Source organism: Xiphophorus couchianus, chromosome 6, assembly GCF_001444195.1.
Source record: "Xiphophorus couchianus chromosome 6, X_couchianus-1.0, whole genome shotgun sequence".
NCBI lineage: Eukaryota > Metazoa > Chordata > Actinopteri > Cyprinodontiformes > Poeciliidae > Xiphophorus > Xiphophorus couchianus.
The window spans coordinates 27,243,702-27,255,034 of NC_040233.1; the positions used below are offsets into that span (position 1 = coordinate 27,243,702).

At 38.6% G+C, this 11,333-nt stretch overlaps 1 protein-coding gene across 3 annotated transcripts; it reads right to left on the reverse strand.

Annotated features, from left to right (window-relative positions):
- Positions 1-1,248: 1,248 nt before the first annotated feature.
- Positions 1,249-9,975, reverse strand: LOC114146271 (tripartite motif-containing protein 16-like). Of its 3 annotated transcripts, none has more exons than XM_028020207.1 (2): positions 8,307-9,975; positions 1,249-2,015 (listed from the first exon to the last, which is right to left on the reverse strand). In XM_028020207.1, the coding sequence occupies exons 1-2, from the start codon at positions 9,934-9,936 to the stop codon at positions 1,969-1,971; spliced, it is 1,677 nt and encodes a 558-aa protein (XP_027876008.1). In that variant the 5' UTR covers positions 9,937-9,975; the 3' UTR covers positions 1,249-1,968. The 3 variants fall into 3 exon arrangements, with proteins under 3 accessions (XP_027876008.1, XP_027876009.1, XP_027876011.1); XM_028020208.1 differs by having other exon boundaries at positions 1,249-2,418; positions 8,713-9,956; XM_028020210.1 differs by lacking the exon at positions 1,249-2,015 and having other exon boundaries at positions 6,924-9,974.
- Between the last annotated feature and the right edge of the window lie 1,358 nt (positions 9,976-11,333).

Sequence of the window (11,333 nt, forward strand, 5' to 3'; positions counted from 1 at the left end):
GCAAGTTAACATGTTTCTCTGCTGCTTCCTGCTGCTTTTAGCTCCAAAACTCCAGATCTAATGTTTGCTTCAGGTGGCAGATTAAAGGAAACATCTGTGAATTTTCTGGTTTGGTGTTGCACATAATCCTTGTTATCTCTTAAGTTTTTTCTGTATAAATTTAGAGCCATGTTTTCCTCTTGCAGACAGACAGAAGGTAGGTCAGATCAGCAACAGATTTCTGATTATTTAGGCAGTTTTCTCTTCAGAGGTTCTCAATCTCTGCAGAAACTTTATGCACCTTGTTTTTGTTTGTTTAAAATAATGTCTGTTACAGATTTTATTTTTTAAGGGAAAATTCTTTACTGTTTAACTTGTGGTCATAGATTGACTATGGATGAGTTGTTTCCTGATGTGCAAAAGTATTCATATCCCTAAACTTATTAAAACCTTCAACTACAATGTGTTTTATTGGGATTTTATTAGATGGAGCAACACAAAGTATTGCATGTTTTTACAAATGATAGACAAATGTTTCCAATAACAAAAAGAGTTTAAAGTAGACTAAGTTACAATGAAATCAATGCAGTTCTGCAGTCAAAAAGCAAATGCAGACAAATTTAAAACATTTGAATAAAAGAATCTGACTTAAATAAGCCTGAAAAATATGGGGAAAATGCTAAAATTAAAAAAAACAAAACATTTTAAAGGTAAACTAGTGGAACAGATGCAGTAAATTCTCCTTAAAATAAATCAGAGCTTCAATATTTCAAACCTTTGTCAAGAACACAATATACTTCAAACATATACATTTTATTTTTACAGTGTAACTCTGCTATGCCTAATTCTATAAAACATCCTTAGTCCATATTATATTTCTGCCTTTATTACAGATTTTGCATCCAGTAAATTTTAAGATTTAAATAAAATCATGTTTAGTTGCTTTGCCATTTTTTACTGAAATACTGAATTAGTTTTGTTGGTATTTTTAAGGTTGACTATTTTAAAAATAATTTACCATAAATAAGAGATATTTCACTAAATTCTGAGATATAAAATTTACAATTTAAACCATTAAACTGAACACTGACAAATCATAGTAGTGTATTTCTAACATCTTTTTCATCTGTTACTTTATAAATTTCTTTACAGAATATAGTTCCGTTCTGCTAAAAAAACAAATTAGTCTTCAGAATGTATGTTTTTTTCTTTGTTTTTCATGTAAATCCATCTTATTGCTTCATGGCTGCTGATTTTGGAAGATTTGTTTTTATATGTAAAGCTGAGTTGATGTTCTCCTTTATGGCATGGATGGTGAAATGTCTCTTTTCCTGTCTAAGCAGATGAACAGAAGAGATTTTAAATCCGACTTAATATCTACAGGACACAAAACACATAAATACAGAAATAAACTATTTTATTTTCAGTGATTAAACACATTCATTTTATACAATTAATAAAAATTAAGTAATGATAAACAATCCCTGGAGTTCATGTTGTGTAAAAACACAACCTTCCTGTAGGGGGCAGCGTCCCATCACCAACAGCTAAACAGTGAGGCATAATGAAAGCTTTATTCTGAAGTTTCTCCTAAAAATCACTGACATGAAATGAGCTTAGATCCACAATGAGACAATATCTGTTGTCTTGTTTGTGTCAGGACTCGACAAAACGTGTTCAAACAAGAATGTGACTGAAGTACTGGTGTCACTTTTTCAACATGAGGAATCTTTTGTCTTTTTTTTTTTTTTTTTACCAAATTCACCATCTTTGCAGCTAAAAGCAACAAGGGGATGAGACAGCAGATATTCTAGTGCAGATCAAATGCTTTAGAGATGGGTGTTGAAAAATGAACAAATTCAACAAAACTAGAATATAATTGGAAGAAAAACAATCGCAGATAATCTCTGACACATGATTTCTGAACAGTTGAGACATAAAACAACAATAATCAGAACTAAATCTGCATGAGAATGAATTGGATTCTCTCTATTTGGGTTTACAGAATTTAACAGTAGACTCCAATGATAAATAAACTCCAACATGTAGCGGCTCAGTGAATCTGGTCTTGACTCTGTGGATCAGAGTCATGGTTTTAGAGACTCTGTAAAAGGACAGAATACCTGCTCTGTGATCCAGGTACACTCCCACTCTGGAGGAAACTGGACCTGAGACGGAGGTTGAGATGTTGTTGTGCCAAAATTCATAACCATTTTTGCGACATTCTAATGCCCAGGATTTCTCATTATCACCAAATGAAGATTCATCCCCTCCTCTGCTGATATTCTTGTATGCAACTGCTATAATAACCTGTATCCCTCTCCACTCCACCTCCCAGTAACAACGTCCAGTTAAACTCTCTTTACTCAGAACCTGCCAGTAATCAGTGAATCTGTCTGGATGACTGGAATAAGACTGAGGTTGATCCACCACTGTCACCTTGCTTTTCCCCTCTGATAATACCATTCGCATGTGAGCTGTGTTTGGATTCAGAGTGATTTTACATGAATATTTTAAGAAATCAGCTCTGCTCCTTGGTTCTGGTTCTGGCAGTAAAACACCCACCTCAGTGACCATCAGTGAGATGTTTGTCCATGAGTCTCTCAGGACGTCCTGTAGTTTCTCTCTGAGCTCTGACACAGCTGCTGTCACGTCCTCAAAGTGTCTCAGAGGACGGATGTTGATGCTGGATGAGTGTGTAGACTCACTGAGTGCTGGCAGTGAGGGGTAGTTGAGGAGAAACTGGTTGTGATCCTCTGTGTGTGAGAGCTGCTCCAGCTCAGCGTCTTTCCTCTTCAGCTCAGTGATCTCCTGCTCCAGCTTCTCCTGAACATCTTTGACTCGACTCACTTCAGTTTCCTGCTGGGATCTGATCTGCTGCTTCACATCAGAGCTTCTTTTCTGGAGGAGACGGATCAGCTCAGTGAAGATCTTCTCACTGTCCTCCACTGTTTTATCAGCAGAGTGATTGATGGCCTCCACCTCCTGTTGAAGCAGCTTCACATCTTTCTCTCTGTCCTGGATTCTCTGCTGGATGTTTCCTTGTCTCTCCTCCAGCTCTCTCTGCCTCTCAGTCCTTTCTACTGCTGCTGACACTGTGATGTGGCCTTTATGGTCATCCACTGGGCAGACATAGCAGATACACTTCTGATCAGTGCGGCAGAACATCTTCATCACCTCATCATGCTTAGAGCAGATGTTCTCCTGGAGGTTCTTGGACGGCTCCACCAGCTTGTGTTTCTTTAAAGGAGCCACATCATAATGAGGCTGAAGGTGTTTCTCACAGTAAGAGGCCAGACAGACTAAACAGGACTTGATGGCTTTCAGTTTTCTTCCAGTACAGAAATCACAGGCCACATCTTCAGGTCCAGCATAGCGGTGATCAGCAGCAGCATCCAGGAGCCCAATCTTCATCAACTGCTCTAATAATGCTCCCAACATGGTGTTCTTCTCCAGGTAAGAGCTCGATACAGAAGTTTTTTCTGCACTAAGGACTGTTGTCGACAGACGAAACTTCCTGAATTTTTTGATCTCAGAAGCTGTTAATACAGTTCATACAGTAGCTGTGTCCACAGGGAATCGTCACCGGATCCTTCAGTAGATCCAGACAAATCAAGCTGATTCTGCTCCACTTTTCCTGTCAGACAAAGTGACTGTGTAAGTTTCATTTCCTGAAAACAGAAAGAGGGTTGTGCTCTGATATATGATTCATATCTCATTGCAGAGAGGCTGCAGCCAATCAGCTTTCACCTTCAGCAGGTGTTGTTTCCACCCAGCCACAAAGTTTGTTTAGCAGCAGGAAGAAGAGATGGGGTTATCACATTTTTCCAGCTGTAAATCTAAATTTATCTCCTCATTTACAAGAAAGTTTGTTAAATATTTACTAATGCTCCTCAGTGAAACTTCTCATCTCCATTTTATTATTTTCTCAAAGTTAATTTAGGTTTTGTTGATGCATCTCAGAAGAACATTTCAAACTTTAATGAGATTTTTCTCTCCAGTAAATGTAAGGAGTGTTCTTGATAACTCAGTAAAACCAAAAATACCCGCAGCAACACGAGACTTTCCTGATAAACTCAAGTGTTATGCGACAGTTGTTTGTTTTTTTTCTGGTTGATTTTTGTAGAGCCCTGATGACGTGATAATGTTAAATTAGACTACTTTATTATTTTTTATTTCATAGATTTCTGTTATGATAATACCCCTTTAAGAAAGACACAATGCATGATGGGAGTAAAAAGTTCATGACGTGTATAGATACAAGAAGACAGAAAACTACACACGCTGTATGCTGAACCGTGGATTTTGTTTTAATAAAGTTGCACAAAAGCGAAGACCTTTGAGTTTTTTTAGTTCTTTTTAAGGGTGCAACATTTTCTGTAAATATAAACTGATGACTTTGAGATTTTTCAAAAATGGAAATTTACTTCTAGTTTCATACCAATTCATGCCACACAGAGGAAGCAGCAGTCCAGAGTCAATCTAGTTATGAGACAAAGTTTTCTCAGTTTTGTCCTAGAAATATTTAAATAATGGAGAGCTGTGTTATGTGCCACAATGCCACACAATTTATTGAGTCAATTCAATTGCGTAATGTGTTTGGTGTGAATGCACCATTAGACAACCCAAACCTTGACATTACCAGAACAGAAAACTACTCCTAACCTCAGTCTACACTTAATCTACACCTTAACCCAGATACTAAATATAATGCTTCACAGCATCAGGATCAGGCTTTAACAACATACATAACTGATCAATAGAGACTATATAGACACCCTTATGTCAAAATGTAATTGTTGGAGTGATTTATGACCTTAATAATTAATGGACCTTACCACAGGGGCCGCTTTTCATTGGCTGATGCCCATTCTACGTGGTCACGTGCGTGGCCGTCTCACAAACACACTTAGCTTCCCGTTAGCTAAGTGCAGCATAATGGCAGAACTGATACAACTTCTACACCTTGAAGCCTGTCTGCTACACAGTCTTATGTTAGCTAAACAGATCAATATGCAATGTGTCTGTATCTGACATTCACTAAAGATTTTATTTTAGCAGAAAAGGCTTTGGACTAAACTGTTACTCGTGTTAGCCACTCTAGCACCAAGTACAGCTAGTCAATCAACCATCGCTGTGTTCAGGGAAGCTCTGATTATTAATCGAGAAATAAATATCAAGCCTGGAAACTTGTGTAAAGGAAAATGATTATTTAAGTGCTAAAATACTTACAACATGTGTAAAGGTATAGCCAACACTTTTATTTGGAACAGTTTTCTGTTGAGCATGTGGGAGCTGACAATAGCAGACATTTAAACAAGCAGGGCTTTTTCCTCCCCCGCTGAAGACAGAGTAATAAATTTACATTCCGATAGGGGGCAAGAGACTTCTTGGCGCCTCTCCCCGTGCCAGACAGAGATGAGCACGAAGTGGCCCTCTTACTGAGATAAAAACCAGACCTCTGAGCTGTATAGGGGAGTTTCCGGGGTTTTTCTGGGGCCGAAAACAGGTCTCTGATTGGTTGAACAACGGAACGCCTTCGTTGCATAGATTAAAATACGGAAACACCCCTTTTGTTTAAAACGAAGTGTAAAGAGAGAGAGAGAGAGTTTTTTTTTTTCTTTTTCCACGTGGGCGCCTTTGTCTGTCTTCTGTGTTTCTTTGTGTCTGTCTCTCCTTGTGTGTCTGTATTTTTGTGATAAAATGCATATCTCTGTACCTCTGCAGCTTTGTTAACTGATTCATGCGTTGTTTTGTATGAATTAAACTCTGTGATCTGTGACGTCAACACGCTGTGTTAGTTTCGTTTTACAGCTGGCCGCTGCCTGCCGAGAAGAACCCGGCTGTGTTAAGGAAGAGACGAGCCAAACGTTTTGTTCAAAGTTTTAATAAATTCTTCCTCAATACTTGATATCGTAACGGACTGAATGTTATGTTTTTAACGTAATCTTTGCTCGTCTTGCGGGGCGCAGGCGGTTGCCACGGTAACAGGTGTGCTTAAACTACAAAGAGAGAGAGAGAGTAAAAAGGTAGGAGTGGTTTTGAGTTGATCACCTGTTCAGGTTATTTTACCTTTGTTTACCTTTGCTGTGGCTCATTACAGCCGCTGTAGTTTCTAAACGTTGGACTAATTACCTCGTTGGTTTGTGAGTTTACGTCATTCACAACAAACATCAAATAGAACAAATATATTTCATAAAATTTTAACAAACAAAAGGCTTCTACCGAGGTAATTATATGAAATTAAATTAATTATATCCCAACTTCAGAAGATTTGCCTTTACCTTTACAGAGCTTTTTGGTTCCTCCTATCAGGCTGTAGCTTCTCATATTGAGGTCAAAGTTCGGATCTACCATAACTGACTGACACCTGCTGGCCTCAGGTTTGCAACCAGCTTGTGACTGAGAAACCAGTAACCTCCTCCCAGATGATGACATGAACTTAGTTCCTCTGTTCATTTAGTAGCTGATATATTGTGAAAATCCAGTAGAAATGATGCACTAATCATGTTTACATAGAAACAAAGAGCTGAGAGGCTTTGCTTGTGAGACTTGCGGTCACTGTGTCGGTTGTGGGCGGAGCTTGGTAAGGTGCATTGCCTTTAATTTCCAGTGACCTGATAGAAGATGTAACTAAGTCTCCGTGAGAAAGGGTATTTAACGAATAAACACAGATTCACTGATTGAATTTGTGTTTGATATGCAGCATATATTTGAATTTGTGTAACAAACACCAAAGAAAAAAAAACTATACAAAACCTGAATGGCCATTCAGTTTGATAAATATTTCTACAGACCATCACTTGATAGAATCGATAGAAATCCAACTGCACAAATCAAAACATCAAGTCTAAATAAATAATACTAATTGTATTAAATATTGTAATACATAATGATGCTTCACATTGATCATTTATAAGCTTTAGTAATGGAACCTCAACAACTACAGGTGTATTATATTTTGTTACTGAATAAACTTAAGACAAGTGTGTTAAGTTACTGGATGGAAGGAAAAAGCATCATTAGAACCAAGGAACAAAAGCTGAAGATAATTTTAAAGGTAAAACAATTCCTCATGTTGTGAGAAACTCTTGGAGCATGATTGTGTAGTGAGTAAACTTAACCAATGTTATTATGAGTCGGGCTAGCTGTCAGAAGATGTAAGTAAATCTCTCTGAGAGGATATTTAAGAAAAAAAAACACAGGTTGACTTTTAATCAGATTTTATTTTGGGGAAAAAGTGAAAGTTAAATATGAACAGCTTCACCAAGGCCTGTTTAGTGCCTGTAACATATTCTTAAGAAATACATGTACAGATGAGGAACATTTACTGAAATGTATCACACTAGCAAGTGTTACAGAAAAAATAATCTGTAAGAGTTTAGTTCTTACAGATTTAGTTTTTTGAATGGATGAAGGAAATCACAGACCCGTAATCAGCACTGACTAGTCGTGCTACTAGTTAAACTGTAGGTTTCCTTTAGATGCTTGTGTTTTAGAGGTATGTTTCACTCTTATGCAAGGGCAGGGGCTTTTTTCCTCTCACAACTGCCCCCCCCCCACACACACACACACACAGTCACCCCTCTCCCCTTCACGCTGAATATCAGGAAGACAATCTGTTTAAAACTAGAGCATTTACAACACTCCAAATCTATTTCTCTAGGTATAATATACACTATATATTATTATTGATTATTCTAACACTTATTGTTTTGCATACTTAATTGTATTCTTTTTAAAAATCATAGAGGTGATAAGGAGTGCAAAAGTATTCATATCCCTGGAACTTGTTAAAGCCTTCATCTACCATGTGTTTTATAGGGATTTTATTAGATAGAACAACACAAACTAGTACACGTTTTTAGATGCACACTTTTTTACTGAAAAGTGTGGCATGCTTTTCTTTTGGCTGTGCACCATGCCACCACTACTCTCAACCTTTGCATGTTGCAATGCCAAATTCTGACCTCACCAAGAATGTGGCAGCTGAAATTAAGATTCATTGACCTAGAAATATTTTTTCAGTCATTTATTGCAGGGTTTATCCCAATGTATCGAAAGCCTGGTGGGCAGCCTGGGTTTACTCTCACCAGTTTTAGAGAATAGTGTTGAAAAATGAACAAATTAATCAGAACAGAAACATCCTATTTGAAGAAAAACATAACCTGGATATCTCTGAATAATGATTTCTGAGGAGTTTAGATTTAAAACAAACACTAACAAAATAATATGTTGGAGGAGTAAAATCTGAATCAAATTTACAGAAGCTTCACTGGATTCTATCTATTGGGATTTACAGAACTCTGCTGAACCCACAACCAAAACTCCAGCATGTAGCGGCTCAGTGAATCTGGTCTGGACTCTGTGGATCAGAGTCATGGATTCAGAGACGCTGTAGAAGGACAGAATACCTGCTCTGTGGTCCAGGTACACTCCGACTCTGGAGGAAACTGGACCTGAGATGGAGGTTGAGATGTTGTTGTGACCAAATTTAAAACTGTTTTGGCAACAATTTAATGTCCAGGATTTGTCATTACCTCCAAATCTACAGTCATTCCCACTTCCTGCTCTGCTGATATTCTTGTATGCGACTGATACATAAACTGTCCCTCTCCACTCCACCTCCCAGTAACAACGTCCAGTTAAACTCTCTTTACTCAGAACCTGATGATAAACGGTGAATCTCTCTGGGTGACTAGAATAAGACTGAGGTTGATCCATCCAAGTCACCTTCCTGTTCCCCTCTGATAGTATCAGCTTAATGTGAGCTGTATTTGGATCCAGAGTGATTTTACATGAATATTTTAAGAATCCAGCCCTTGTCGTTGGTTCTGGTCCTGATTCTGGTTCTGACAGTAGAACATCCACCCCAGTGACCATCAGTGAGATGTTTGTCCATGAGTCTCTCAGGACGTCCTGTAGTTTCTCTCTGAGCTCTGACACAGCTGCTGCCACGTCCTCAAAGTGTCTCAGAGGACGGATGTTGATGCTGGATGAGTGTGTAGACTCACTGAGTGCTGGCAGTGAGGGGTAGTTGAGGAGAAACTGGTTGTGATCCTCTGTGTGTGAGAGCTGCTCCAGCTCAGCGTCTTTCCTCTTCAGCTCAGTGATCTCCTGCTCCAGCTTCTCCTGAACATCTTTGACTCGACTCACTTCAGTTTCCTGCTGGGATCTGATCTGCTGCTTCACATCAGAGCTTCTTTTCTGGAGGAGACGGATCAGCTCAGTGAAGATCTTCTCACTGTCCTCCACTGTTTTATCAGCAGAGTGATTGATGGCCTCCACCTCCTGTTGAAGCAGCTTCACATCTTTCTCTCTGTCCTGGATTCTCTGCTGGATGTTTCCTCGTCTCTCCTCCAGCTCTCTCTGCCTCTCAGTCCTTTCTGCTGCAGCTGACACTGTGTCATGGCCTTTATGTTCATCCACAGAGCAGAGATAACAGATACACTTCTTATCCTTGCGGCAAAAGATATCAATCACTTTACCATGCTTAGAGCAGATGTTCTTCTGGAGGTTCTTGGACGGCTCCACCAGCTTGTGTTTTTTTAAAGGAGCCACATCATAATGAGGCTGAAGGTGTTTCTCACAGTAAGAGGCCAGACAGACTAAACAGGACTTGATGGCTTTCAGTTTTCTTCCAGTGCAGAAATCACAGGCCACATCTTCAGGTCCAGCATAACGGTGATCAGCAGGAGCAGCAGCTTGGAGTCCAGTCTTCTTCAGCTGCTCCACTAAAGCTGCTAGCATGGTGTTTTTCTGCAGGAAAGGCCTCTGTGTGAAGGTGTGCCTGCATTGAGGGCAGTGGTAGCTTTTCTTCTGCTCATATTTGTCCCACAGCATTTTAATACAGTTCATACAGTAGCTGTGTCCACAAGGAATCGTCACCGGATCCTTCAGCAGATCCAGGCAGATCGAACAGGAGAAAGTTTCTAGGTCAAGCTGATTCTGCTCCATTTCTGCTCTCAGTCACAGCGACTGTGAGTTTCACTTCCTGAAAACAGAAACTGGTTTGAGCTCTGATCTATGACTCATGTGTCATTGCAGAGAGGCTGCAGCTAATCAACTTTCACCTTCAGCAGCTGTTGGTTTCACCCAGCTTCAACATGTTTGAGCAAGAAGAAGAGGGAGAGTTGTCAACTTTTTCCAGCTTGAAAATTGTCCTATACATCTCAGAAATTCAAAAGGGATTTTTCAAACGTCACTGTACTGAAATGTTTTTCTTTTGTAAACATAAGCAGTGTTCTTGGTAAATGAATGTGAAACCAGAGACCTCATCTTCTCCAGCATCAAATGAGACACTCTTGATAAACTTCTGTTTTTTGTAACACATGCATCTGGATTACTTAACTTTGTGTTTTCTGGAAACAGAAACTTACTCCTGGTTTAATACCAAATCATGCCACAAGGGCCAGCAACGGTCCACAGAGTCAACCTTGTTAAATTCTGCCGTAAGCATCTACGTCATTATGTCTGTTTTAGGGAAGTTTAGCCCCTCCAGATATTGATCAATAATATATTTGATCATACAAGGAATTTGCTTGGAATTTTGTAGTCTTTCTGGTTTGGGAATCAAAATTAGCATCAATATTAACTATGATACAAAAATGTTATTTTTTACTAATAAAATTAGTTTATTTTGTTGAATCACAGTATGAATTCCAGTATCTCTGGAATCATAAGTCAAACCTGAAAGTTACATCTGAAGGAATTAATTCAAACTACCGACAGAAGAAACTCTTCAAGCAAGAAGGAACGATCACAGACACGTTTGTTTCCAATCAAGTCTTAGAGTTTAACAAAATAGCCAAACACTACAGCTGAATTATCCAAAAAATTACTTTTCTCTAACTACTGACATGCAATTTAGCAACTGATGGAAAATACATTTAGTGATAAACTGGGGATCAAATCAAATTAATGAAACATGATAAAAGGAAGTGGGATACTGAAAAATAACTTAAATCTAATTAATTAAAACAAGACAAATATATCCATGCAACTACATTGGATTTAGATAAGGTATTACAATCAGCCTCACCCTTTGCAGTGGAGGAAACAGAAGTTGGGGGTCATACCTCAAAACTGAAACTTTGGTCCATTTCAAATTCACATAAAATTAAACTCTGATTTAAAAAAAATCTATACAGAAGTCAACAAATGTAACTGTAAAGCTTCAACATCATGTTTGTGGAACAATGTTCACTAAGTTTTTCTTAGAACCCTGCAGCAGATCATTTAGATTTACAAAAATCTGTTTCTCCACAGCTCTCTGAAAAAAAATCTGGATTTCAGTAAGGTTGAAGTCTGGCCTTTGACTAGGCTAGGTTCTTCTAACCAAGTCCTCAGGATCT